Raw genomic sequence first — 27,897 nt, 5'->3', positions numbered from 1 at the left:
GTCTATTTGACGTCTGCATTTACATCTGCAAGACATCTTAAATACATAGTTTGCTCATCTGCAATACGTCTCGGAGACGTCTGAACGTCTGTAATACGTCTGCTAAAGATCTGGAGATCTGCTGCTTAAAAACATCTGCTAAACATCTTAGAAAGAGCTGTTGTACATCCATTCTAAATCATAAACATCTTACAGACATCTTCTAGATGTCTATATGACGTCTGACAGCAAACATCTCCGAGACGTATTGCAGATGAGCAAACAATGTATTGTAGATGTCTTGCAGATGTAAATGCAGACGTCAAATAGACGTAAACCAGATGTATGTGTGCTATCAGGGGTTCTACTAACTTCAGGTTCAATATGTTTGACCGGTAAATAATTGTTCGCTGGATAGATTAAATCTCCTCCCAACACTGTAAAAAATCCTGTAAAAACGGATAAAGTACTGGCAGAAAATTATCAGTACATTTTCCTTTATTTTACGGACATTTCCTTTAATGCTAAAATGCAATTTAATGCAGTGCAAAATGTAAATTACAGGTAAAAAACAAGGTAAACTTCCTTCATATTAATACAGTATAGACCTCCGGCAGTCACGTGACCTATTCTGTTTACACCGCCATGCTGGCAGGCAAGGACAGCCGGGAGCGAATAGTAAATGAATGGCGCCAGCATGAGTTTCAAGCCAACAGAGTTCACTGCGCACTTTAATTCAAAATACAAAGACTTGTGCATAGCAAAACTTAATAGATTAATCATAACAGATCCCTATGGTGTCCCCAATAAAGAAACGGATAGTTTTCCTGACCTGCAGAGGAACTAATCTACAACTACCTCACCAAATTTTCATCGTCCTACTCCGGAGACTCTTTAAAAGCCTGGAGTGGTCAAAATTGACGTGAATTTTGTGATGGATATTCAACTTTGGAGTATGCCGGATTTTACCTGCTTTGCCGTCATTGGAAGGGTAAGTCAACTGTGTTGTTAGCTAACGTAATCGACCCTAGCTGTTTGTGGGTTAGCCAAGCATACCATCACTGAGAGTACAGTGAGTGACGTCATAAATGTCATGAAATTTATTTATTTATAACAATGAAAATTGTAAAAAAGCGCTATATAAATAAAGTTGAGTTGAGAAAACCAATGCTACAGCCGCTCTAGCCTCTCTTGAATGCCTGCCAAAATGGCAGAGTTCAGATTGCGTGACGTCAACCTCCAGAGCTGTATTTTTTTACAGGAATGCAGGAAGCCTCCCAGGTGGTCAAACATTTCCCATTCTGTGAGAACCAAAGGCAACAACATGAAGCTCTACCTGCATGTTGAAACAAAAGCAGAGACAGTCTCAGCCGGCATTCGCTGGATAAATATGGCTGAATTTCCCCAGAGCCCCTGTTTGCTGAAAACATATGAACAAGAGACACATCCATCTGCTCAGCTGAAAAGGACCTGCTTATAGGCTTGAAGGACTTTGGTTAGTTCAGATATGATGTACTGTAGACGATGCTCTCGGTTGGGATTGTCTAATATTTCATGCTAAACGAAACAGGTGTGGATAATATGTGGGAATTAGAAATTCCCTGCATTCATAAGCATCATTCATGTTCTGTGAGTTTTGGAATTCCTCATTAGAGGCAGTAAGGATAAGGGAAAATCCTAATTAAACATTTTTAAGGAGTTTTTTTGTGCCTTCAAACGTGTGCGCATCTCAGGAAAGGCTCTTAACATCAGACGTGATTTGTCACTTGTCACAGCTTACGTTATATAAAAGTTGAATCATCTAACTGAGTAGAAATGAATACAGTGAATACTACCTCTCAAAGCCAAGACGCAAGAGTAGACTACACTTTTTAAAGGCTTTTCTTTTCCTTACAAATAATTTATTTCAAACACATTTCAATATGTAGCTGCTGTCTGTTCTCCACCACAAGGAGCTTGAATTCAATATAATTATTTAAAACATGTTTAAAACGGACATGTAGTGGGATATCATACAAACTACAGTCAGCTTCCACTTGAAATCCTGCAGTTTGTCATTTTCTAGTTTAAGGAGGAGCAACAGTGCCATCTAGTGTAACATCAGGTACTACAGCTCTGGTACTGTATAAATAGCCTTTTGTATAAAACCTACATAAGGTGCATTTTAAAATTCTAAATGCATTCTGTATTTTGAACTGCAAAGTTTACCTGCAAACAATTTCTTGATGTAACAGTTTTTTGACAGTTTTACTTTTACTTGAAATGAAACTGGAGAAATCAGATGAGTTTTTTATTCATCACTGTCCGAAGACACATCACGGCCAATGTGTCAAAGAAAATGAAAACAGTGATTGCTGCCTTTACGTGCTCTTCGAATTATTGGAAATATGAGTTTCCGAGGTAAAAATGTCACATGAACGCCCTCTGATGTCCCGTTTCCCACTGGGAAGTTGGGAAATAATTTTGATACCCAAGTTCCCGAGATAGGCGGGCCTTAAACATTACAATCAACATTGCGGATGGGAGAAGGATTTCTGCTGTGACAGATATGCTTTTCAGTTTTTACTTGTTTTTTTTCCGAAACAGCTTCATTGCCTTTTGTCTTGTCGTTAAATTAGTACATATTTACATATGTGATTAATCGTTTGATTATTTGTTTTATACACAGCAAAAATAGCATGTATTTCACCAATATTCCAGAATTGTCAGCAAACTGACTAGATAGTATGGTGACCCATACCCGAAATGTGACCTCTGCATTTAACCCATCCAGAGAGTAGTGAACACACGCACAGCAAGTGGTGAACACACGTACACCCGGAACAGTGGGCAGCTATCACTGCAGCGCCCAGGGAGCAAGTGTAGGTAAGGGGCCTTGCTCAAGGGCACCCCAGTCGTTACCCGCCGGCCCTGAATCGAACTGGCAACCTTCTGGTCACGAGTCCGACTCTCTAACCATTAGGCCACGACTGCCTATAAATGGACTGCCTTCGTCTGAATAAAATATAGAAATGCAATAGTTAAGGGTTTGCTCTGTAAGTGTAGCTACGTATATTGGCAATACTAAGTGTTTGAATAATTAGACTCACATTGTTGATTGTAATCCTATGTGCATCCTGAAGCGAAACACCATTGTTCCCTATGGGGCCGGATGTAACAGAGCTGGCAGTGATTTTAGCGGAAGGACGTCATCACTCATACCCCATTACCGTCTTGTATTGAACTGTCCCTCTCCCGCACACATCAATCAAAAGCAACTGAAAAGATGTCAAAAAGTCAAAAGACCGAATCCATGTTACACGTGGCGCACCCGGTGAATATTTTACCTGAATTAACCCTGGATGAACTGCGCTTAAAAACAGGTTTCCTTTTCTCTGACAAGGGTTCCGCTCGTAGCTTCGTACAAACAAACAAAACCTATCCTGTCCTCAAAGCAGTGATTAACACACAGTGCATCTGCTAACGACCGATTCGAGTCCTAATGACTCAATTGAACCGATTCATTTTAATGAACGGTTGAAACAACTGATATGTCAAACACAAAACTCAAGAGACTCTGTCTGAATTAGGGTTGGGCGATGTCTACCAAATTGGCATAGGACGATGCCTACAGTGAACCATCGTGATGGACGATGACATCGGGGGGCGGGGCATATCAGTTTGCTAGATGGCCATCTGCCAAAACATTAAAAACAATTATATGAGTGCTCAAGACTGCGACCAAAACACATTTTGTGACCAGTTTTCAAGACAGCATGATTTTTTTTCACAAGTACTCGCACATGTACGACCTGCAAATTTGGAAATTTCTTCCGGTTGTTATTTCATGTGGAAAGACGAGTAGATCGTGAGCCTACCAGTGTATAGTAGGCTGTGTGTGTGTGTGATTAGTCAACTGCGCGGGTCACGCGGCACTGATGTTTCCCGCTGCCATTGCGGATGCGCACAGTTCAGGTCGTCATTGACAAGTTTACACACACGCAACGTGAGCGCATTAATACGATTCACTGTTTGCGTTCACTTTCTACGTCTGTCTCCGTCTCGTGCACACACGCATCGCGCAGCTTCCAAATCATACTCAACTGCGGATAAGCATGAATAGACGAGCTCGACACATGCGCAGAATGTCATACTGTGGACTCGGCTGTCAACATTTGTCTTGGGAATGTGCTGTACGCGTACGGGATGTGCGGACGACCGCAGACCCTCCTGATGACGAAAATTGCATCATGCAGGGCAATCACGATGCCGGCCCAACATCGTGATTGAAAAAAATAAGGGTGTTAATTTAACTGAATTGTATATGGTGAAAAATAAGAACTGTTATTTAAAATATGGATGGATGGGTAATAATAGCTACTTTTTAATGTCCCATGATACTGATATAATTATATATCAATATAATTATCAAGTCTGGCAAATAAAAATCAACGTAGGCCCGTGGAAAAAAATACAGTTTTTTGCAAAGAGGACAAGAAAGGAGGATAGTGAGAGTGACAGGTAAAATGTCTCACTTTTTTAAAATGTAAAACTAAATATTAACAACTGGGGGACGCCATTGTGTGACAGGTCCACTGTCTTTAAAGTCCCAATGAAATTAAAAATGACAATTTTAATTTTTTCATGAAATATTGCAGCGTTTATAGTAAATACCTTATCAATGTGGGTCATTTTCTTTTTAAAATTCATGTACCCTCATAATCTTCTGTTAAAATCTGAAAATGCACTTCCTTCCTGTAATGACTATCCATCTGAAATGACGTAAATTAGACGGCTTGGCCAGAGCAGAGCCATTGATAGAGAGAGTCGCGTCAACTTCATTCGTCACAGCAATGGAGACTCTCAATAGTTCCAGGAAGTTACTAGTAACGCATATGGAGCTGCGACTAAACAGACCAACTGAGGTAAACTTCTAACCCATTTAAAGACGAAAGCCATTTAATGAATAAAAAATGAAAGAAATAAAGCATTTAAAGAGAATTCATAACATCCTGGTACTATCTGAAGGTTCCATGAATCACGTGACGCTCCAGCGTTTTGGACTTCTGTTGGCAGAACTCTCTCTCTCAATGGCTCTGGGCCGGAGCATCCGTTAACTCCTCCCCTTAAACTGTCAGTCTGCTACCAGTTTCATTTCAAATCAATGCAACAGCTGTTTATATATCCAATCAATTCGCAGTGAAAAACGCAAGCCACACCCACTCATTTTCTCCTTTGAAATTCCTTTTAACTCAGAAATGTGTCAGAATACGGAAGAAAAAATGATCGCAACTTCCGGTTCACGGGGACTTTAAAAACTTCTGTTCTTAAGAATAAGCCACAACATTTTCAATTCAACACTTGTGCAATAATAACACACGTCCCTTGTTATAATAGAACAACACATCATTGCTCAACAGGCAAGATCACCCAACAATGAAAAATAAACACCAAAAAATGATATACTGCACACGTATTGTCTTGGAATATCAAACAATTAAAGGTTTCATTATTGATAAGTTGGGATCAGCAAGACAAGTAAAAATAAGGTGCTACACAGCTTGTTTGACTTTGTTCCAAACAGCTCATAGTACAAAGTTGAGAAAGTAAAGACTGTTCATTGTAGTCCTGCAGAGAATACAATCTACAAAACAGGTTAAGGTACATATCTCATGACAAGGCTTTATACAAGGACCACTTATTTAGTTATAGTAAAGTATTTGGATTATAAAAAAGCCTTAATACAGCAGGGAGATCAAAAGACATGCAGACAGCCCTGTTACCATGATTTAGTATAGTAAACAACTGACTGACAAGTGAATGTTTGTAGAAATGTCGGTTTTGAATTATTCAAGAACAAGATATTTCAAGACTGCAGTCATGTCAAAATAAGCTGTAAAACTGTCATCCGTGTCATTATGACTTTTTATACTAAACAACTGATAAATTGAGGTTTCATGACTGTGGGTGTGGAGCTAATCATTTCAAATAAAACTGTAAAAATGTCAACCATGTTACTATTATATTTTTATAGTGACAACTGATAATTGTCAAGTGGATGTTTCTGGAAATATCAGTATTGACTTCTCTTTCTGTCAACCATGTTACCACCCAAACCTGACAGCCTCAGCACCCATTTACTTTCACTGTATAGAAACGGGTTTGAAACGACATGACAGTGTCTGTACGATTTTTGATGTGTAAACTAACCCTTCAACTAACCCTGTCAGGGCCCACCGTACTGGAATGGTATTACAATCGTTACATAAAGCTTCCTCAATAGTGTCCACGACTTCCTGCCGGTGGAAATGTAACACACTAACCGAATTAGCACAGTGAAAGGTGACCAGCCCACCACGTCAAGGCCTAAACCAGGCTAGCTCGAGCTAACGTGCTAGTCAGTCATTTCTGGGCTAAACCTCACGCAGGTCTCTATGGCGACCGGCTGATCTATCTGCAACGTTCTTCCTCGCGAAGGGCATTTGATGTCATTCAAACGAGATATCAACAGCTATCGCGCCCCTTCACGCTTTAGTTATTTTTATGAGGACCGAGGCCTCATCACAAACGCCATGTCACCGCTTCCCTCACGGCGACAAAAACCGGCTTCCTTCGTCTCCTCGACGTTATAGCTGCAAGTCTAGGGCCGTGTCAGTCACTCACCTCGAAATCTCAGCTCGTGCTGCGGCTCTAAAAGCAGGACCTGCTCCGGCCTCGCCATTTCCCACCGCGCTTCACACGTTAAATGACGTCCGCTCGGGCTGACGGCGACGCGCTCGACGGCTGAAGCTGTCGCGGAGGAATTCTGTTACATTTATTGAAATAAAAACTCCGCGAGACGGTGGAAATAGCCGCGGCGTTACCCGATCCTCTAGCGACTGTTGTGATGCAGCAGGAAGAGACCGTGTCAGAGAAGGAGCGAGAGAGGTGTGTTTGACTTACTGCGGCGCTGCGCAAAACGGTCTGCATGTGACATCAAAGTATCGCGAGAGTGATTCAAAAGGCCACCTTTGGAATCGCTTTCGCGCTACTTGATGTCATACAGCGATCTATCTGCGCAGCGCCGCATGAAGTAGAACACACCTAGAAAGAGAGGAAGGGAGTGACGTCACTGTCCCTGCAGTAGGCACTTTGTAGTTCCAACTAAAACCAACATTTTGCCCACGAATATGTTGCCAATGTAATTATATTGTGTGCATTTTTTCATTCATAAAAAATGCAAATGCAAATTCATCTTCCATATTTATGTAGGCTTTACAATAATGATAAAAACATGCTTTATTTATAAAAGTGTATTTAAAGATGGGATTTAAAATCAATATTGTGCTTTTTGTCATATATAAATATGTTTAATTAAGGCCAGGTTGCTCTGATAGTGGCCTTCAGCTCTTCTGCATTGTTGGGTCTGGCATATCGCATCTTCCTCTTCACAATACCCCATAGATTTTCTATGGGGTTAAGGTCAGGCGAGTTTGCTGGCCAATTAAGAACAGGGATAACCATGGTCCTTAAACCAGGTACTGGTAGCTTTGGCACTACTGTGCAGGTGCCCGCACATCCCATCCGTGTACAGAACATTCCCAAGACAAATGTTGACAGCCACAGTTTGACATTCTGCGCATGTGTCGAGCTCGTCCATTCATGCTTATCCACAGTTGAATATGATTTGGAAGCTGCGCGACGCGTGTGTGCACGAGACGGATGTAGAAAGTGAATGCAAACAATGAATCGTTGTAATGCGCTCACGTTGTGTATGTGTAAACTTGTCAATGACGACCTGAACTGTGCACGTCCGCAATGGCAGCGGGAAACATCAGTGCCGCGTGACACGCACAGTTGACTTATGACTTACACACACACACACAGCCTACACTGGTGGGCTCACAATCTACTCGTCTTTCCACATGAAATAACAACCGGAAGAAATTTCAAATTTGCAGGTCGTACTGTACATGTACTTGTGAAAAAAAATCATGCTGTCTTGAAAACTGGTCACAAAATGTGTTTTGGTCGCAGTCTGGAGCACTGATATAATTGTTTTTAATGTTTTGGCAGATGGCCATCTAGCAAACTGATATACCCCAACCCCCGCCTCGCCCCGCCCCCCAATGTCATCGTCCATCGCAATGTTTCACTGTAGGCATCGTCCGATGCCAATTTGGTAGACATCGCCCAACCCTATCGTAAACAAAGCTCAACTGGTGACCAATCAGAAACGAGGAGAGGAACTAAATCGTTTTATAATAATGATTTAGGCCAGTGGTTCTCAAACCCCAAGATGGTTCCGGGGGGCCACAGATTTTGTGGCATTTTAGAAATACAGATATTTATCATAAATTTTGTGCAATCAAACATCATGAAAACAATGCCACCAACCAAAAGAATTGATGTTTTAACATTGTTTAACTGAATATTTTCTTGGTTTAATAAAAATTTTAAGTTTAAGATTATAAGTCTTTATTTGGGGGGCCGCAAAGCAATGCACTCTACACAAAGGGGGCCTTACAACAAAAAAGTTTGAGAACCACTGATTTAGGCTGTGTCCGAAAGCTATAAAATGCTACCTTCAGAGGCTGCATTCCAAGGCAGGAAGGCATCAAGGCATGTCCGAATTCAGTGTTTGATTTAGTTCCTGTCTCCTTAGATACCTTCATCTGATCGATTTTTGAAGGCAGCATAAATTTATACTTCGCTCCCTTAAATGTCCTACAATGATATGCGTGCTTGTGCATAGGTAGGTAGGTGATTAGACGGGAAGAATTGAGCTTGAAAAAATAAAATGATGGCAGAAGCCGCTTGGAGCTGTTTGGTCTAAATTTACGTTTATTTTTCACTCAAGAAATGAGCATTACATTTTTGAATAGCCTATGTGATTGTTATTGCAAAGACGCTCTCTGTTTATATTCAAATAGAATTCCATTACGCTGCCTAATATGAAGCCTGTCTGAATACGTTTCTCAGACCTGAGTCTGAAATTACAGTCTGAAATGTATGTCAAATTTATGTCAAAACCAACATTTTATAAGATCAGACATAATAAGAATTCACAATAAAAACAGTAACAGTTGTCACATGATGTTTAATAGAATTTTTAAAGTGCATATTATGTTCTATTTTTATGTGTCCTTATATTGTATTGGAGTCCCCAACAACAGGTTTAAATGCATCCATGGTCAAAAAACACTGTCATTTTCTCAAAAAATGCATTTATCACCCCATTTCTCAAAGATCTCTAAACGGCTCATGAAAGCAGTTCGAAGATTCAGTTTCTCTAAACGCCTCTCTTCCACAAGCCCGCTGTGCTCTGATTGGTTGGCTACCCCAGTCTGTTGTGAACTACATTTCAGTTTACACAAAGAAGATTATTAGTACACAGAGATACTGTAAGGTTACAAAAATGACATCTATTTGTGTTATAAAGATAATGACACTTGTGTAAGCGAAAGGACCCACAGCTAAACAGTAAACACAGCACAGTAAAGCAACGTTAATGCGTTAGCCGCAATGCTAACGTCATGACTGACTTATGAAACATCACAGCATATAAATAAAATCTATCCACATCCTTCATCATGAATCCAAGTAATAAAAACAACAGACACTAATAAAACGACACATTTTAACACTTATGTAAGCGAACTGGACCCACAGCTAGGGATGTGGCAGTGATGAAATTTTCCCACAAGTTAATAGACATGTAAAAACACCGGTAGTATCGGTGACACCAGGGGTTGGGGTTTAGTGTGTGGGGTGGTCGAAGATGCAGCCGTGCACATGACGCATTTCACTTTCAGTTTTGAATTAGCGGCACTTCGGGAACGGCAATTGCTTGGATTAATGTTGGGTTCAATATCTTTCTTAATAAAAACACACAAAACTACAAAAACGTTCAATGACTTTTGCTCATATTAAACACAGACCTTACAAAACGAATAATCACAGCACACATCAAGCAAAAAATAAATAAGAAACAAAAATAAAAAAAACATTAGACATTAGATCTTACAATAAGATATTTTGTTGTCGCTATTAAATTACTGCAATGATAAGGACAATAAAAGCCATTCTCTGCTAAAAGAGAACAAATGTGTATTCTTCCCCTTATATTGCATGTAAAAATATGTTGGTGCGTAAGATAAGTTGCATATATTAACAAAACGACAAGTAATCACGGTACACATTGTGCAACAAATAAATAAATAGGCCTAAGAAATGAATAAGAATAGGGATGCACCGAATGTTCGGCCACCGAATATGTGAAGTGGCTGAATAAATTTTACCGAACATGACTCGTGATACGATCAAGCAGCAACCAGCGCAGAGAGAGAGGAGAGAGAGAGAGAGAGAGAGAGAGAGAGAGTTACATCAGCTAAGCAATTCTGAATTAACCATCAGTTTATCCCCTTAAAGAAGGGGCACGACTTAAAGGGATAGTTCACCCAAAAGTCAAAATTTTGTCACCCACCCACATGACAATCTGCACGTCTTAAGACCTCCCTGCATGTTCGGAACGCAAATAAAGATATTTTTGAAGACATCCCAGAGCTTTTATAGGCCTCCTCATAGACATCAGGGTAATTATCTCTGTCAATGTCCAGAAAAGTACTAAAGACATCGTTAAATGGTCCATCTGATCATAGTGGTTCAATTGAATTATTATGAAGCGACGAGAGTATTTTATGTGCGCAAAAGACATATTCTTCTTTCCCCTGTGAGTCTCTGATGCGCGTTCACAACACCATCACGATGCATGCACACCCAGGTTGTGCCCCAACGCATGCGCCATGCAGCATTCGAGCACACAACCCGGATGTGCATGAGTCGTGGTGCTCTCGTGCAGTGTTCGAATTGTGTCAAAGCTTTTGGGGGTCCCCTAACCGGCCCTAAAAAAAAAAAAAAAAAAAAACGACGGAGCTACCAGTAAAGCATCAATCACATGATAGTTTGGATCACAGTAAATTCACCACATTATACGCATAAATGTCCTTATAATGTTGATAATCCATTAAAAGAGATCCACATGATGGAGAGATTGAACAATATATTTCTTTATCTTTTTGCAGTGACCATTCTATCGATCTTGCTGTCTATTTACACTGACTACAAATAGCCTGCCTTGTTGGCAGAGACTATTTACACTAGCTCTGCTCACCAATATGTGATTGGAATAGAGAAAGAGTAAGATTGACGCCATTTCAAACAGCGACTCGAGTGGCATAAAGTGTAAAGTCTGTATAGCGTGGCATGGGAGATTGGGGTTCTAATCCCGCTGAAAACCTTCTTTAACCTTTTTTATTACTTTACAGATCATAAAGGCATTTGTTTTCAATAAAATTGATTTAAGACTTAAAATTCATTTTTATTCATAAACTTTAGGTTTAGGGTAAGGTAAGGGGTAGGTATAGGGCTTTAATATCTCAATAAATTGCCATCATTTTAATAATTTTTATAAATACAATGATTTACTTTTGTCTGTTATTATTATTGTCACGGAGTGCGTGGCGGAAGAACCCAAGCGCAGGCAGGTGGTGGTGAAGGGGTTAAACAAAAACTTTATTACAAGATAAAACAAAACNCGCAGACGAGCCGTTTAAACTTGATGCGCACACACAGCCTGTGTCATACTCGCGCGTCTCGCGGACGAGCCGTTTAAACCTGATGCGCACACACAGCCTGTTTCATAATGACGTTTATAGTACTTGAGTCCGGCTCCACACGGGCATCTGGCAATATGGACGAGGCTTGACGCACGCGCGCACCCTGTGTCAACTCACGCCTATCTCCGCGTTTCAAACAAATGTAAATTCTATCTAACTGTTTTGCTAATTTCACTTGGATGAAATTAAACACTCAGCACATTTTCTACTTGTTTTAAAAAATCCCACATACTTAAAAAATTATAAATCAGCCTATGTAAACTATGAACTATTTTAATAATTCACTAACACACAATAGAAAATGTTATGGATTTAAGGGTTACAATGGGAGTTGTATTTGTTTTAATGGAAACTATAATAGTGTACACTGGTATTTGGATTCTATTGGTGTGACCACACAACAATATTGAGCTGAAGCTTGAATTAGAAAAGTTAAAATCGCAAATCAAATCGCAATCGCAATGTCTGTCAAAAAAATCACAATTAGATATTTTCCCCAAATCGCACAGCCCTAATTCACAGGCTCAATATTTTGTTTGAATTTACTTTGTTTTGCTCAATTCTATATTAAGTTGTATTGTATTTTATTGAAAAGCAAGACAAATTATAAAAAGCACATTTTGACTATTCAGTTTGTGCAATAGTGAAAAAAATGGCTTAATAAATAGAAGAAATGCAAAAACCATGTTCGGTGTTCGGTATTATTCGGCCAAGTGTTTCACATCATGTTCGGCTTCGGCCAAGAATTTTCATTTCGGTGCATCCCTAAATAAGAAGGGAATACGAAACGAAAAAGTTTGTTAAATAAATAAATAAGAAAGGAATAAGAAAGGAATACGAAAAATTTACGAAATTTGACACCGAAACACATCTGCTGAAGGCTCTGTACAGTTCTGCCTGTTTTACAGTAAAACCAAAAATATTGTGCTTGTACTGTATTGTTCATTTAATGCTGCAGAACCAAAACACTTCTCCAAACAGCTATATAGGAAGGTCAGAAATAGTACTTCAGAACAAGTGCTTACTCTTCCAGTAAAGTTGAGAATGTCACTGGTAAATCATTTTACTAAATGAATCAGGCTATTCCTTAAATAATTTCATTTTGACAGTAATAGCCTATGAACGCAGTGATAATCGCCGGATTTGCGCAAATATTATGTTCGTGGAATAAATTCTTTAAAAGATACTCAAGGGTTTTGTTTTGTTTAAGTGAGGTACCATTGCATTTGCTTACAATATGATGTCTGTCATTGCTTATTACCTTGATACCAAGAAAAAAAAGACAATAAAGAATAAATTCAAAATGCGCAACCTGCACCACTGAAGTGTGTGATCCTTGGTTCAACAAAGAGGTAAATCCGTGATGTTCACCCAGCAAGCTGTAGTTGGTCATTTTACAAGATAGTCTGGCTTGTGAAACTAATCAACCAATATACCAAATACCAGCATTGTCTCTGTCTAAACAAATAATTAAACATTATAACACAGAATCCACTCTTTTGTGTGACTGTCTTTTGTTGACAAAACTGAAGTCACGGTATGGAGTTTATATAGACCCAAAACTCACGCGCATGGAATCCGCACGCAAACGCGCATAATGATAACCGCGAGCGAGCAGAATAGTATCCGTAAGCGGAAAAGAATCCTCGCGCTGGCGCATTTCTGCTCCGCTAGCAAAAACTCAGTCTACGAGCAGAGGCTTTGACGAGCGCGCGCGCGATTCTCTCTATGCTCTCGCAACTGCTCAACACTTGCTCGCTCTTGAGTTGACTTCTGAGACTTTGGAGGTGGGACAATGGCAGATGTCTCCGCTCATTTGATTGGTCACTTTTAACATGCACTCACCTACATGTCTTACTACCGAATGATTAGTGTATTACCTTGGCTTAGCTATGTGTTAGTATTTTAACAAGTGGCATTTTGATTTCTTACATCTGTCAACAAAAATTATGCTATATAATATAGCAGTTAAACTTACATGTCATGTATGACCTATTTAAAACATACTATAATAATATAATTAAATGTCTCCTGTAGTCATTAAATTTGAGTTATCTAATATCTGTTTACTGGCATAGCCCATTTTAATATTTTCAAAACAAATAAAGCAAAACAAATAAATTATTTAAATTAAATTTTAGAGAGTACATCATATTGTAATTTATAATAACTTGTGCTTTGAGTTATACTGTTGTAGCCATTTATTAAAGGCGCAGTTCTTGAAAATCAGCGGCCACTAGCGTTGTATTATAGTTTTGCAATGAATCTCTGAGTCATTTGCTCACCCCTCCCTTTCGAAGTACAACGGTGGCCGCAACAGTAAAAAAAGATGTCGTCTACTGAGACACCGGATAGCAGTGATACAAGCAACGATGTTTCTTTACAAAGGTAAGGCAATATATTAACGTAATTAATCATTTAACATATATTCTATTGCGAAAGTTACTGTTACAATTCTATAATAAGATATATTTCTTGCGTGCTAGTGAAGTAACTAAAGTTAGCTAATCGTAAATAGCAACGCTGTTCAAAGCGTTTGATCTGACAGCGACATAGGCAGTTAGGTGTAAGTTAGTAGACGTTTGTCTCCCCCTTTGTAAAGTCAGGAACAGCCGGAGTACGTACCGCAGGGACGGAAAAACATTATTATTCGGAGGTTATATGGCCATTTGTATAAAATGCTAACATTACCATTTCAACAAAACAGTTGTTTGGTAAACATTGAAAAAGTGGAAACATTGAAAATGTTGAATTATCTTACCAGTCTAGCAGAAAACAGGCAACTTCGGCGTCGCCTTGAAAACATTTGTCTTTCAACAGTGCCTTCCATCTGGTAATAGATACACCGATGTTTATCCTGGATTTCTGCCGCCGTTTGTCTCTAATTCGTCTGGCAGCATCACGTTTGCGCTTCTTTGATGACGGTGATTCACACTCTGTCGGCTCTTGTGCACAATACGCATGGTCCTCCATCAAACGTCAAAACTTCTAAGACAGAACAATCAATTGCTTCAGCTAGACGATGACTACTCCTCCTTCTCTCCATACTACGACTTACTACTTTGTGCGTCTTCAACTCAGTGATGACTAAACACGGAAGTGCAAACGTGTATCACACGTGAGAACTGTTGCGGAGACTTTACCCGCACCAGCATTATTTCAAACATCAACTTAACCAGAGCGAACGAGACGAGTGGATGAAATCATTAATGAGCGCACAAAGACAGAAACGTGCATTAAACATGAGAACTGATGCAGAGACTCTGTAAAAACATAAACAACATATAACCAGGGCGAATAAAACGAGTGGATGAAATTATCGATCAGCGCACATATATAGAGCGCGATGGTAAACATGGGAAGAGTAAACGAGCTTTCACCAAGCACCAGATGTGTTACTGAGACTCTGCACTGGCCATCTTTTCTAACATTAACACTTTTTGACTGCCCCAAAAGAGTCAAGTCTGTGAGAGGATGCGGGGCTCTGTTGACACAGCGTTCGTGCAGTGTGTGTCAACTCACTGTCGGAAAAAAGAAAGTGAGCGGGAACGAGCAGCTGATATCGATACGTGGGACATGCGTATTGGAACCGTTTCAGATTTTTCAGTATCGATACGTATCGAAATATCGATATTTTTGACAACACTAGTTTGAGGTTCTCTTTATTATTTAAAATAAAGTTGTTATCAAGAGGAAAACACTGAAGTTGGTTTATATTTTCAACCTGCATTTCTCATAGAATTGAATACTGCGATAATACCGCTTACCGCGACGAAACCTTAATCAATGAATCGCAGCATGGAAATTTGATACCGGCACATGCCTAATACACATACCAAACTATTTATTTCTAAATTCCTGTCAAGATGCCAAATATGTAGATCCAAAGCCAAGGGCATACATAACACTGTAACCCAAGTTTAAAAATGGAAAAAAGTATTGTGTTATGCCAAATTAAGACGTCTGTACAATGGGTAAGATACATGTCGGAGACTGTAGGTGAGTGCATGTTAAAAGTGACCAATCAAAGGATCGGAGAAGTCTGCTATTGTCCCACCTCCAAAGTCTCAGAAGTCAACTCAACGAGCGAGCAAGTGTTGAGCAGTTGCTTGCGAGAGCATAGAGAAAATCGCACGAGGATTCTTTTCCACATGCGGATACTGTTCTGCTCGCTCGCGGAGTTTAAATGCGCCCTTGCGGAGCAGCTTTCCACGCGTGGTTATCATTATGCGCGCGTGTGCGCGCGCGGATTCCATGCGCGTGAGTTTTGGGTCTATATAAACTCCATATCACGGAAATATATTTTCCACTCACACACAGAATAAGCCAACGGCCTGGTTCCTCCAATTACAAATGAATGTCTCTTACAGTCTGTTACAGAACATTAATTTCCTTTACTTCTTCCTACTGATGTTACTGTCTGGCTGTTCTACAAGACAGGTGAAACTACTAGAGGTACAAGAATATCCAAGCACATGAAGGGGAAGTCTGATCTGACACAGGCTAAACCGAGAGGATGCTAATGTTTCTTCTTCTTGGCTGAACGTTGTGCAGCCCTACCTGAAAAGCCTGACAGATACTAGTCACTCAGCATGTTTTAAGGGTAACATCAGAATGAAACCGTGTCTGGGTCAATGGTATGAGTTATTACCAGCCTGTTATTTCTCAAATGATCCAGAAGGCATTAAAGGGATAGTTCACCCAAAAATGAAAATCCTGTCCTCATTTACTCACCCTCAAGCTGTTCCAAACTTGCTTAAATTTCTTTGTTCTGCTGAAGACAAAGGAAGATATTTGGAAGAATGTCAGCAGCCAAACAGATCTCATCTCATCCAGGATGAGATGAGACTCACCCTTTTAGGACGTTTTTATATTGCACACAACAACAACCATGACCTTGCTTGCATAGTTCTAATGAGGCAGTGAAAACAAAGAATATTGTTGCAGTGTCAATCCTGAAACAGTGACATGCTTTTGTGTGTGGCTTAACAGCCGGAAGAGAAGTGGTAGCCTAACATTCAAACAGTAGAAGAGTGGGCGAAAGAGAGTGAAAGTGCAACTAGAATGAGTGAATTGTTTTATTCTTTTTTTTAAATGCCCTGAGCATGACAGGCTGACAGACACGATCCAAAAATACATGCCTTGAAAAAAAACACTGCATCCATAGATCTCTTTTTCTTTTAGATACAGTAATAATTAAAGCGGAAATTAACCATTCGATCAAATGTACACTGTTTAGCAAACTTATTTTCACTTAAATAAAAAAGCATATAACAGATTTGATACATGTAACCATTTAAGAAAAAACGTGATGTTTTGTTATGGCTTTTGGAGCAAGGCACCGCCATCTTGCAGTGCCACGGCAGGTGACATCACCGGGTTGGTTCGCAACATTGCAATATTATCCGTTTGCAAGACCCTACATTGAGCAGTGAAGAAAAACAAGTATTTCCTTATTTTAGAATGCGCACTTGTTTTAAAATGGATGGAGACGAACTAGAACGAGCTGATGAGCACATGATTATTAATCAACAAACATTGATTTCATAACGTAAGACGCAACGTGATGTAAACAACGCCTCATACAATAAGAGTTTATGTGGCATTTTGCCAGAGTTTTCCATCCATTTTAAAACAAGTGCCAGGGCTCTAGAGTGCGACCTTATTTTTCAATGGTGCGACTAAGAAAAATCTGAGGTCGCACCGGTGCGACCAGCCGTTCGAGGGAGGAAAAAAAGTCTCCGAGACTCTGAAAGTCTCCCTGTGATTCAACAACAGACACACATTAGGCCTATATCGTGGTCTAAACCAATCAGAGATAGTGAAGGGCGGACCCCCCTCTGATTGGCCGTGGTCCAGATTTTCCTGTACGTGGAATTTAAAAGATTATACATTAACAGAAATTATTGGCATGCGGGCCTGCACGGCAAAACCCAGGGGTTTGCAATGAATCTTGTTGTGAAATGAACAGATACGTAAAAAAATCAAAACTGCTATGACCCGCTTGCTTAGTGTCGGAGCGCGAGCAGGTTTTGCCGCGGTTGCGGAGAGACATCTATTCATTTGCGCTTCTGTGCACATCTTCTGAACGCGCATTTAGTGCAGCTGTACACATTTTAATCTGGACAATGTCAACAAGTAAATTTCACATCAACGAGTCGGAAAAAGTAAAGTTTTTATGGCAATCTGAATAGGAAAGCCAATGTAGGTTTAAACAGTTTGTTTCAAATGGAATTGTCAAGGACTGTAAGGGTTAATACGCCACTGACTGAAGTTACTGCAACAAGAGCTTTTTTATTTAGTATTTAGCTTTCTTATATCATTTAAGTTTTCATTATTTACTGATGTTTATTTAAATGTTTTATATGCTGTAGTATGCCGTTTCACTAATGGATTTGCGCGTTAAACATTGACGGATGTTTCATCCTCATTTGTTTCAGATATCATATTTCAATTTCAAGTATTTAACAATTTCAAGTATTTAAATAAGGTCTATATTTTTCTTCCACTCGTCATGTGGTTGCTACACGCAAATATAATAATATAAATATTATTTATATAAATAATATATATTTCTCAACCACCGCACCACCGCGGTCGATTTGTCTATTACCACCGCGGTGGTAAAAAAAACTGCAACCGTCACAGCCCTAGTCATGGGGACTTTTCTCCATAAAATATCTTCCATGTAGCCTCATGCTGTTATTCACAAGAATGACCTCACCGAACAGCCATGCTATCAGCTCATCACATAACAGATACTAGTCGGAAACAACACGTTTAATTACTAGAGATAATAAAAAAGCGTAGCGTGGATGGCATTAAATGCATGGTAAACATTACAGGCCCCCACGATATGGTGGTAAACAGACGAGCCGAATTCAAGCAACGGCCATGTGATCCAAACTTGATGACAATGAAGAAGAGTGAATTTCCTGACTGAGCAAGAGCCAATGTGGTCTTCAGTCACACCAGAACTATCACAAGATCTGAAACTCACAGACGATCAGTTCTGAGTGTTGCAACTTAATGACACAATTTCTTTACTATACAATTTGTATTGTATGAGGGAGCTAATGCTAAGATCCTGTAAATGTTATATGTTGCTTAAAATGAAAAGTCAAGTCCGATAACTTACACATTATGAGAAATTCACAATGTAGTTGCAAAGGACAAATTTTGGTCACAATGATCATGATGATGATAATGATTTGTTTGTTAACAATTTTACAAATATGTCGGTTCATAGCAGCTGTGCAATACAACACAGTTTACATTAAAGCAAAACAAAACACATAAGTTATCGATCAAGTCATGTGTACACCGTATTATGTAATCTACTCTTTTAAGTATTTCTCTTTGTAACTTAAATAAATGTAAACTGCTCCTGAAATTCACATTCTGTATAAACCAACCTGTCTATTCATCTGCTTATATCTTATTTAATCCACACATATCTATAGATTATGTCTGTTAGATGTTGCAATGCAATTTCCTTAATGGTTGAAATTAACAGATAGAATGAAAACGATATAACATAACAGCAAGTGCCCTGTTCCTTCCGGATTCACAGACTTATCATATTTATCAATATTTGCTTTAAAACACTTTGGATAAACCATTCAGGTTGCAACAAACATGGGTGAATCTCAGACACTCAGTTGAGAGATTTCATCACATTTTTCTAGAAGGCTTAGAATGAAACAATTTAAAGTGAATCTACCTAACAGACCACAGCACACATGTATGGCCACATCTTCTCTCACACCTGGCCCGCTTTTATAAAATGTAACGTTATGTTTAAACTGTATTTTATGGTTTTGTTGCATGTAAAATGCCTTGGCATTTTCGTCTGATACATTCACTGACTGTACCATTGTACCATTTCTTTATTGTGAGGTAATCATTTATAAGAAAGCCCGTTAGTGTCATGTCATAAAGAGTGACGAATAGACTAACGTTAACACAGAGCTTGAGTTGATCTGTTGAACAAACACGCTCAGGAAACAAATCTGCCGCGCGTAGACATTGAACGACGAATATTTCAACACGCTTCACGAACAAAACCACGTATATATTTACTGAAAGAGTCAAAGGAACGGCAAAGGCGGATCATGAGACTGATAAAAGACTGATAATGAATACTCACCCATTCTGTTGACGCTCCCTGCCGTCTGTGTAATAAACGATCTCTCACCGATCGACATTCCCTTCCTCCGACTGACGGTTCAGCCCACAGCCGTACGTCACATTTTTTGCGTAGTGTTCCTTGACAACCATGTGAGCGATCTTGGCGTACGTTTGGTGAATAGCACTCAAACAAATATCGCGATAGTTCATTTTTAAGCTACTAAAAACATTTTTTATTCAATCGTTTTTGAAATTGTACTGTAACAATGTTCAACGAAACAGATTTAGTCAAAGTTTTAAACAGATTTAGTCTGCTCTTCGCATTATACATGCTACCTCTAGGAGATATAATAAAGCGACACGGAGTTAGCTTTCACTGTTATGCTGATGATACTCAACTTTATATTTCCTCGAAGCCTCATGAAACACAGCAGTTCCATCGAATAATGGAATGCATAGTCGATATAAAAAACTGGATGAGTAACAACTTTTTATTACTGAACTCGGACAAAACGGAAGTGTTACTTATTGGACCGAAAACTGCTATAAGTAACAACCAAGAATACTGTTTAACTATTGACGGATGTTCCATAAAACCCTCGTCGTCAGCAAAGAATCTTGGCGTTCTATTCGATAGTAATCTGTCATTTGAGAGCCACGTCGCCAACACCTGTAAAATTGCGTTTTTCCATCTTAAGAATATATCTAAACTACGTCATATGCTGTCAATCGCAGATGCAGAGAAGTTAATTCATGCATTCATGACATCAAGACTAGATTACTGTAATGCACTGTTAGGTGGTTGCCCTGCAGGCTTATTACAAAAACTCCAATTGGTCCAAAACGCGGCAGCTCGAGTTCTTACACGTACAAAAAAGTATGAACATATTAGCCCGGTTCTGTCAACCTTGCACTGGTTACCTATAAAGCATCGCGTTAACTTTAAAATCTTGCTTATTACCTATAAAGCCTTACATGGTTTAGCTCCTCAGTACTTGAATGAACTCCTTTTGTATTACAGTCCTTCACGTGCATTACGCTCTCAGGCGTCCTGTCAGTTGGTAATACCTAGAATTTCAAAATCAAGTGCAGGTGGTAGATCCTTTTCCTATCTAGCGCCTAAACTTTGGAATAGTCTTCCCTGCACTGTCCGGGAGGCAGACACACTCTGTCAGTTTAAATCTAGACTAAAGACGCATCTTTTTAATCTTGCATACACTACTCTTCCATAATATAAATCTTCAGAGGGTTTAGGCTGCATTAGTTAGATCAACCGGAACCAAAAACACAACTGATGTACTTGTTGCATCAAAGAGTACAGAACAGTACTCTACTCTCAGCCAGTCTTGTCTCATTGTTCCAAGGTTACCACAGCGAGCAGGATGCAGTTCATGGCCTGACCTGATGGTAGAGCGGAGAATGGGAAGTGGGGACCTGACAAGAGCTGAGATGATAGAGCTGGATAAAGAAGGACGCGGTCTCTTGACATGTCTTCACCACAAAATTTCAAATGCTATTAGATTATTAATGATAATCTTAAACTATAATTTATTTTATTATTAAGTTTATTTATTTTATTTAGCCTTGTTGTGCAAGTTCTCTGGAGCTTGTGCAGAGGCAGCAGCTTTTGCCAGAGGGGAACTGGAATCCCCTGGTTGGGCCTGGGTTCTCCTGAGGTTTTTTTTCTCGATTAGAGTTTTGGGTTCCTCGCCACCGTTTGCATACTGTTTTTGCACTATCTGCCTGACCGGGGGGGCTGCTTTAGAATCTTAAAGTTTTACTTAATTAATATTGCATATAGGAATTTATTATCTGTTATATTTGACCTGTGCTTCTCTCTCCTTTATCCTAAATGTGTGCTCTCACTGAGCGTGTGTGTGTGTGCGTACTTGTCTGTGTACGTACGTGTGTGTGTGTGTGTGTGTGTGTCTGTGTGTGTTGGTGTGTGTGCGTGTTGTGTGTGTGGAGTGTTTTGTGTGTGGGTGTGTCTGTCTTCTGTGTTTTCAACCTTTTCTTGTTTTTGCAGGTACAACTTTGATTGTTTTGCTTGTAGTCAATGTGTCTCATGTGCAGCTGCTTTGTAACAATGAAAATTGTAAAAGCGCTATATAAATAAAGTTGAAAGTACAGTCAGTACACACTACAATCATACGTATAAAAATATTTTTATCTCAAATGTAAACAGACAATAAATCTGCACATTTGGATGGGTCGATTCATGTGCAATGCATTTGGTTATTTCACAGACAGACACCCCAAACAGCTATAGACACTGCCACCTGCTGGACAAACAATATCATCTACTACAGCAATGACCTTTTCTAGAGGTTTAGACCTAACGTTACTTTTACATGTATGGTGTTGACTTCTTGAGCATCACTCAATGTTTGTATCTTTTGTAATAGTTGTGTATAAGTCTCTTGTCCTCAATATAAATAGATTAATGGTCATGAGTCCGATTCTCTAACCATTAGGCCACAGTTGTGGCCTAATGGTTAGAGAGTCGGCCTCGTGACCAGAATTCACGAGTCCGGTTCGATTCCCAGGGCCGGCGGGTAAGAACTGGTAACCCTTGAGCAAGGCACCTTACCCCTACTTGCTCCCCGGGCGCTGCAGTGATAGCTGCCCACTGCTCCGGGGGTACGTGTGTTCACCACTTGCTGTGCTCCGGGTGTATGTGTGTTCACCACTTGCTGTGCGTGTGTTCACTACTCTCTGGATGGGTTAAATGCAGAGGTCACATTTCGTTGCCTTGTACTTGTACATGTGCAATGACAATAAAGTTGAATCTAATCTAATTAATCTCATCATCCCACAGTCACTGGTAAAGTTTATTAAATTAAAACAAACCTAGTTTTCAAAATTCCTCTTTCTTAAATTTTCAGAAACTTGACTACAATTGTAGGCTATATAAATATTAACGAATCAATTAAGGTATTTGGAAACATTCAAACATCCTAACATTCATTGTAAATGTTTTCCTAATTGCTTGCATACTTAAAACTTTTATGTGAAACATTGTGAATCTGCAAAATCCAAGACATACACAGCAAATACAGAAGGGACTACACAATGAGTTCATTGGCTTTGAATTAAAGCATTTCATAACTGGGTTTCCCGAAACTTTCTTAATGCTACGTCATTCTTAAGTTATACCTTAAGAGTGGTAGCGATATATTCTTAAGAACGACGTAGTGAAGGCTAAAAAAACATGTGACTTTGAAGTTTATTCAGTTAAGTAAGTAGTGCTTTTTATTAGAAAAATCAAATCAACAATATTATATACTTAAGAGCAAACAATAAATGTATAGATTCATATGAAAAATACACACTTAATCTTTTGTAACATTTCTGATCAGTGCTTTGACAAGCTTGTTCTCTCTTCAAAGTCTGCATACCTTGAGAAGAAAAAACAAAAACATTACATGTCATGATAAAACTTGATCATGTACTCTTCCTAACTTTAATGCAAAGACTAGAATCAAGTACACTTGCTTGGTTTTGTTTTTATCTTCCATTCCTGCTTGTGTCATGAGATCAGCGACATTGTTCTCCAGGTCATCTATACGCGTTCCCATTTCATCCAGTTTGGCCATTAAAGAAAACTTTGAGTTCTTTGTTTTTTAAATTTCAAAATATATTACATTACATTTCATTGCTTATGTACTAAACAAGTAATGAGTACATCTTAAATCCAACATCAGCTCATTGATTATTATTACACAATTATTGCTACAGTAGGTTATTGACTGTCCATGGCATAGACTTTACAATGACTGTAAGACCTGAAAAGATATTTTTAGCAATGATCTGGTCAGATAAGTTCTGAAACTTGCTTTGAAGTGTTTGCATGGCTGTCTCCATCTGTTTAAAGAATGTAATTGAGCAAATGTATTTATTTTTAACAATAGAAATAATCAAACGTATATAATTCATACAAAAATATAACAAAACTCTTACCACTGCAGTCAAATCATTGGCAGCTTTTGATTTGGATCCTGCCATGAGCTTTATGTTAAATTTTAACGAGTGTGTGAGAACAACGTAATGTGGACTAGAAACAGCATAAGCGTTGTTTGTTTGTGTCTAAGTTTGAATCACATATCCATATCATACAATAATTTCGTAACTTTTCTCAATTGAATTGTTTGTTAAAGGCTTCCTCTTTCGCATATAGGCGGGCATCCGTGTTTGGGTTTAACCCTTTCAATAGCAAAACACTTTTTGCCTGTTTAATATCTTTAGTTAATATGTGAGTGCACTACTGCAAAAATTAAGCAGATATTTTGATTTTATGCAAAATTATGCAACGTCAAGATTGCATAATTTGGATTTTTGGATTCCGGGTGGAAACAGAATAATTTAAAACCGGTTAAAAAAATATAGTCGTAGTCTATCTTAGCTCAACTGTTTAAATAAAGCTGTACATGACGTACATTTCGAGAATAAAAAAGACCATCTTATTCACTAATCAACCAACTTTATAACATCGCTGTTCCACGCTTTGGCAAAACAAGACTGGCGTCAGGACCCTGCATCTCTTGAATATACCGAGAGCACGGTGACGTTGCACAACGCGGAAGTCCTGTTATGAACATAAATCAGCTGTAGCAGTGAGGATCTCATCTGCATAGAATATTTTACAGAGCTCTTTTTTATCCTTTTCACAGACCACGATCCGGAAGTAAACATAATCTAATGATGATCCATTCAGAGGACTCGTTTTTCTCAAGTATTATTTGCCGGAATAAGGAAGTACTTGAATGAATTTGCTCCAGTGAGTCAGAGGATGGTGATTGAGACAATGAAAGTGTATTTACTGTCTGTTGCCAGAGTATATCCGTTATTCTTATAGAAAACGAAGGTTAATGTGTAAAAATAACCCATCAAAGAACGAGTAGTTTTTCTTTTATGAAATTTGTGGCTTGCTATCACCAGGCAGCTGCATTTAGTTCTCTTGACAAAGGACAGACACATCAGTAAATGATGGAGAATGAGCTCTTGGATCAGATCACGCATGTCGTTCATCAACTTGTCTCTTGGGTTGCATCTTTTGCCATCATATTTGGAGGAGTTGTGCCATACATTCCTCAGTACAGGGATATTCGTAGGACTCAGAATGCTGAAGGATTCTCCACCTATGTTTGCCTAGTGTTGCTGGTAGCCAACATATTAAGAATACTGTTTAGGTGAGTTATACTTTAACCATCATGGCTGTCATATAAATATAAGCAAACTATGTAAATCAGTGGTGCACAATTCATGTACACACCATAATCCAGTTTTTATCGGTTTACAATGAGGCATTTGAAATAAACACCAGGTTTGTATAAAACTTCTTGTAGGTGTTCTACCTCAAGTGTGTCCATATTGTATCCAGCACTGCAGTAATTCTGTGCCGTTCTCTGATCAGTGTACATGGTGTGTTTTTATTGCAGGTTTGGACATTACTTTGAGACTCCTCTGCTTTGGCAGAGTATAATCATGATCATCACAATGTTAATCATGCTGAAGCTGTGCACCAATGTCCGGATGGCCACTGAACTCAACACCAAACACCGCTCATTCACAGGTGTGAATCTTTAACCCCTTATCATCATAAGGCTCATTGTTCTGAGCTGCAGAATGAAACTGGCTTCAACATTATATCAGAGGGAATGTTTAAAAAACAAATAAAAAAGTCAGTTGCATAAACTAGTCTGGATGGTTGTAGAGAAGTTTAAAAGTCTTCTTTCACTGTCACTGCTCATTTATCCTTATTTGTGAACTTCAGTTGTGAATGAACCATTTAGATCTATTCAGTTTGCTACTTTGTCTTACATAGTATTGGATTACAGTAAAATAATAGTCACATGGACAGGGTCTTTTATCAAACTTGTCTGACAAGGAAGGTTTCTGAGGGCCTGTTAGCTGCATAGCATTGAACATCGGTCATATGCAAATCACAGTTAGTCAGCTTTATTTCAGACTATTTTTTTTGGAACGTTCTACCAAGTTACTGGGCCATGTTATCAGTAGCTCTTATAAGTGCTATGGCTCATAAACCATACAGCATTGGCTGTGTTCGGAATGGAATACTTCACATTGCACCGTACGTACATTATGCTGCATTCCATTTATTTAAAATAGTATGTATGTCAAAGAGTTGTATGCTACATTGTGGTGCTTGTTTTATTCAGCAAGCGGCATCCTATCATTAATTTAGAAAATATATAATTGGAAACCGGTTCTGTGTCAAAAATGGATTTCCAGAAAACAAATCGTCGCCTTAGAATTCTAAGGTTCTATCTGACATTTTGGTCAATATTGAGTTATTCACATATTCTTATTCTGTTACAACTTATTTACATTATGCCATGTTTGTTTTTTTAAATGTGTGCATTTTGGGACTTTTTTTAAGAAAACAAAAAGGTTCTATCTGCAAGAGCCAATCAGCACTTTGAATGCACACAAGAGGACCAATCAGGATCAGCTTTCTTTGTCATGTGACAGGACTCCTCAGTGACAAGGGAATATCTAAGGAAACAGATTGGTCTCATTCACTAATAACTGCGTAGATTTTTTGTATCTATATGCACATTTGAACCTCTCACGAAAACTTACCGCCTAATTCACAACACATGCATACGCACATGAATTTGTTCTTAACCTCGTCCTTATGTTAGTGAATTTGGAGTATTCTAAAAGAGCGGCAGCATGCACAAGTTTATACATTTGCATAAAACACACCCAGTCCTTCTCCATATTAGGGCTTTCCGCCTAACCTTTCCTTTCCCATCTGCCCTCACTTAAATCAAAGATACTCCAGGCAACACGTCTACAGACGAGCTCTCGCAAGTAATTCCAAGTGCAAAGTCCTCAAAGTCAGTTTATTCACAATAAAACACAGAGCAGAGTTCTCGTTAGCCGGCTGTAAAAGTGCTGTTATTGAGAGAAACCTCGCAGCTCGAGCTATAGTCTTACGCAGCTTTTCTTACTCTTTCACTGGATATGATGAAATATTTTTAAAATTAACTGTTTTCCTAACTAACTGGCCTAACTATTATCCTAAGATGGAGTATACTTTTTGTCAATTTGTCTTAGAGAGAGAGAGATAGAGAGAGAGAGAGAAGGAAAGAAAGAAAGAAAGAAAGAAAGAAAGAAAGAAAGAAAGAAAGAAAGAAAGAAAGAAAGAAAGAAAGAAAGAAAGAAAGAAAGAGATTTTTGCGTACGTGTGCTTTTAACTGTTCCTATCTTTTCTCTTATATTTAGAATACATTTTAGTATGAAAGTTTTGTGAATCATGATTTGTTCGTACGCATGCTTAGTGAATGAGACCCAATGTTTAAAAGAAACCTCAAGGTTGACTCTTTTATTGATACTCTCAATAAAAGAGAGTATGAAAAGAGAGCAGCTCAAACGACAGTATTTTTTGTTTTGTTTTGGAGATAATATTTTTTATATTTATAGACACAACACTAGCCAGCAGCTCTAGCTTCCTAGTACCTGTGTTTACATAGACTCTCATAATGCAGTTAATGCCAAATAGTCAACAACGTCAAGAATCTTGATTACAACAAACAAACATTATTATGTTTTTTCAGCCATACTCGTATCTAAAAAGTAGTTTGATCTGTCCCACCTTCTGTGGATAATACATTGATACAAGAATTAGCACTGCCTTTTATGCTTAACTTAAACAAGAAAAAAGCATCCTAAAATATGAAACAAGTGTCATAAAAACCATGTAAATGTATCTTTTTTTACACATTATTATACACTAATTTCATGTTTTAACAAAAGTTATAAGTAAATTGTTTGTGTTGCTTGAAAATGTATTGCTTTAATGAATGGTTTGCAGATAGAACCTTATAATTCTAAACCGAAAGTGATTTTTTCCTTTTCCAAAAAACCCCATTTGCAAATTTCATAAAATGTTGATATTGTACATTTGGAATACATTTAGGGTCTCTGCATTATGGGATAGAGTCTTCCCTGCAGTGCTCTGGTTGTGTACTGCACATTTTGGCAATGGAGAGTTTTTTGTTTCAGATGTATTATAATGTCACAGCTGATGCTGCTGAAACTGCTTGAAGTAGATCATGTTGGAAGTATATCCTTACTAAAAACTAGTATGCGCAGAATGGTTGTACACTACTCCGAACATAGCTGA

General features: G+C 38.7%; 3 protein-coding genes and 1 long non-coding RNA gene across 7 annotated transcripts in view; 3 read left to right on the top strand and 1 right to left on the bottom strand.

Moving 5' to 3' along the window:
* Positions 1-27,897, top strand: part of LOC130567537 (uncharacterized) — a 199,246-nt gene that overhangs the window by 92,916 nt on the left and 78,433 nt on the right. The gene's annotated exons all lie outside the window — the stretch shown is intronic.
* Positions 20,069-27,897, top strand: part of LOC130567531 (uncharacterized) — a 31,796-nt gene continuing 23,967 nt past the window's right edge. The window contains exon 1 of the mRNA XM_057355719.1: positions 20,069-21,862. Coding sequence (XP_057211702.1) covers positions 20,075-20,977 — 903 coding nt within the window. The 5' untranslated portion in view covers positions 20,069-20,074 and the 3' untranslated portion in view covers positions 20,978-21,862. The remainder of the gene's footprint in view (positions 21,863-27,897) is intronic.
* LOC130567536 (heat shock factor-binding protein 1) lies at positions 22,975-23,944 on the bottom strand. The gene is made up of 4 exons (XM_057355725.1): positions 23,706-23,944; positions 23,543-23,609; positions 23,241-23,331; positions 22,975-23,143 (listed from the first exon to the last, which is right to left on the bottom strand). Exons 1-4 carry the CDS (start codon positions 23,748-23,750, stop codon positions 23,101-23,103), a joined length of 246 nt encoding a protein of 81 aa, XP_057211708.1. The 5' UTR covers positions 23,751-23,944; the 3' UTR covers positions 22,975-23,100.
* Positions 24,324-27,897, top strand: part of LOC130567532 (solute carrier family 66 member 2) — a 53,533-nt gene continuing 49,959 nt past the window's right edge. For all 3 annotated transcript variants that reach the window (XM_057355722.1, XM_057355721.1, XM_057355720.1), the window contains exons 1-2: positions 24,324-24,934; positions 25,184-25,317. In XM_057355722.1, coding sequence (XP_057211705.1) covers positions 24,729-24,934; positions 25,184-25,317 — 340 coding nt within the window. In that variant the 5' untranslated portion in view covers positions 24,324-24,728. The remainder of the gene's footprint in view (positions 24,935-25,183; positions 25,318-27,897) is intronic.

The sequence above is a fragment of the Triplophysa rosa genome, linkage group LG16, assembly GCF_024868665.1.
Source record: "Triplophysa rosa linkage group LG16, Trosa_1v2, whole genome shotgun sequence".
Lineage (NCBI taxonomy): Eukaryota > Metazoa > Chordata > Actinopteri > Cypriniformes > Nemacheilidae > Triplophysa > Triplophysa rosa.
This window is presented reverse-complemented; position numbering and strand designations above follow the sequence as displayed.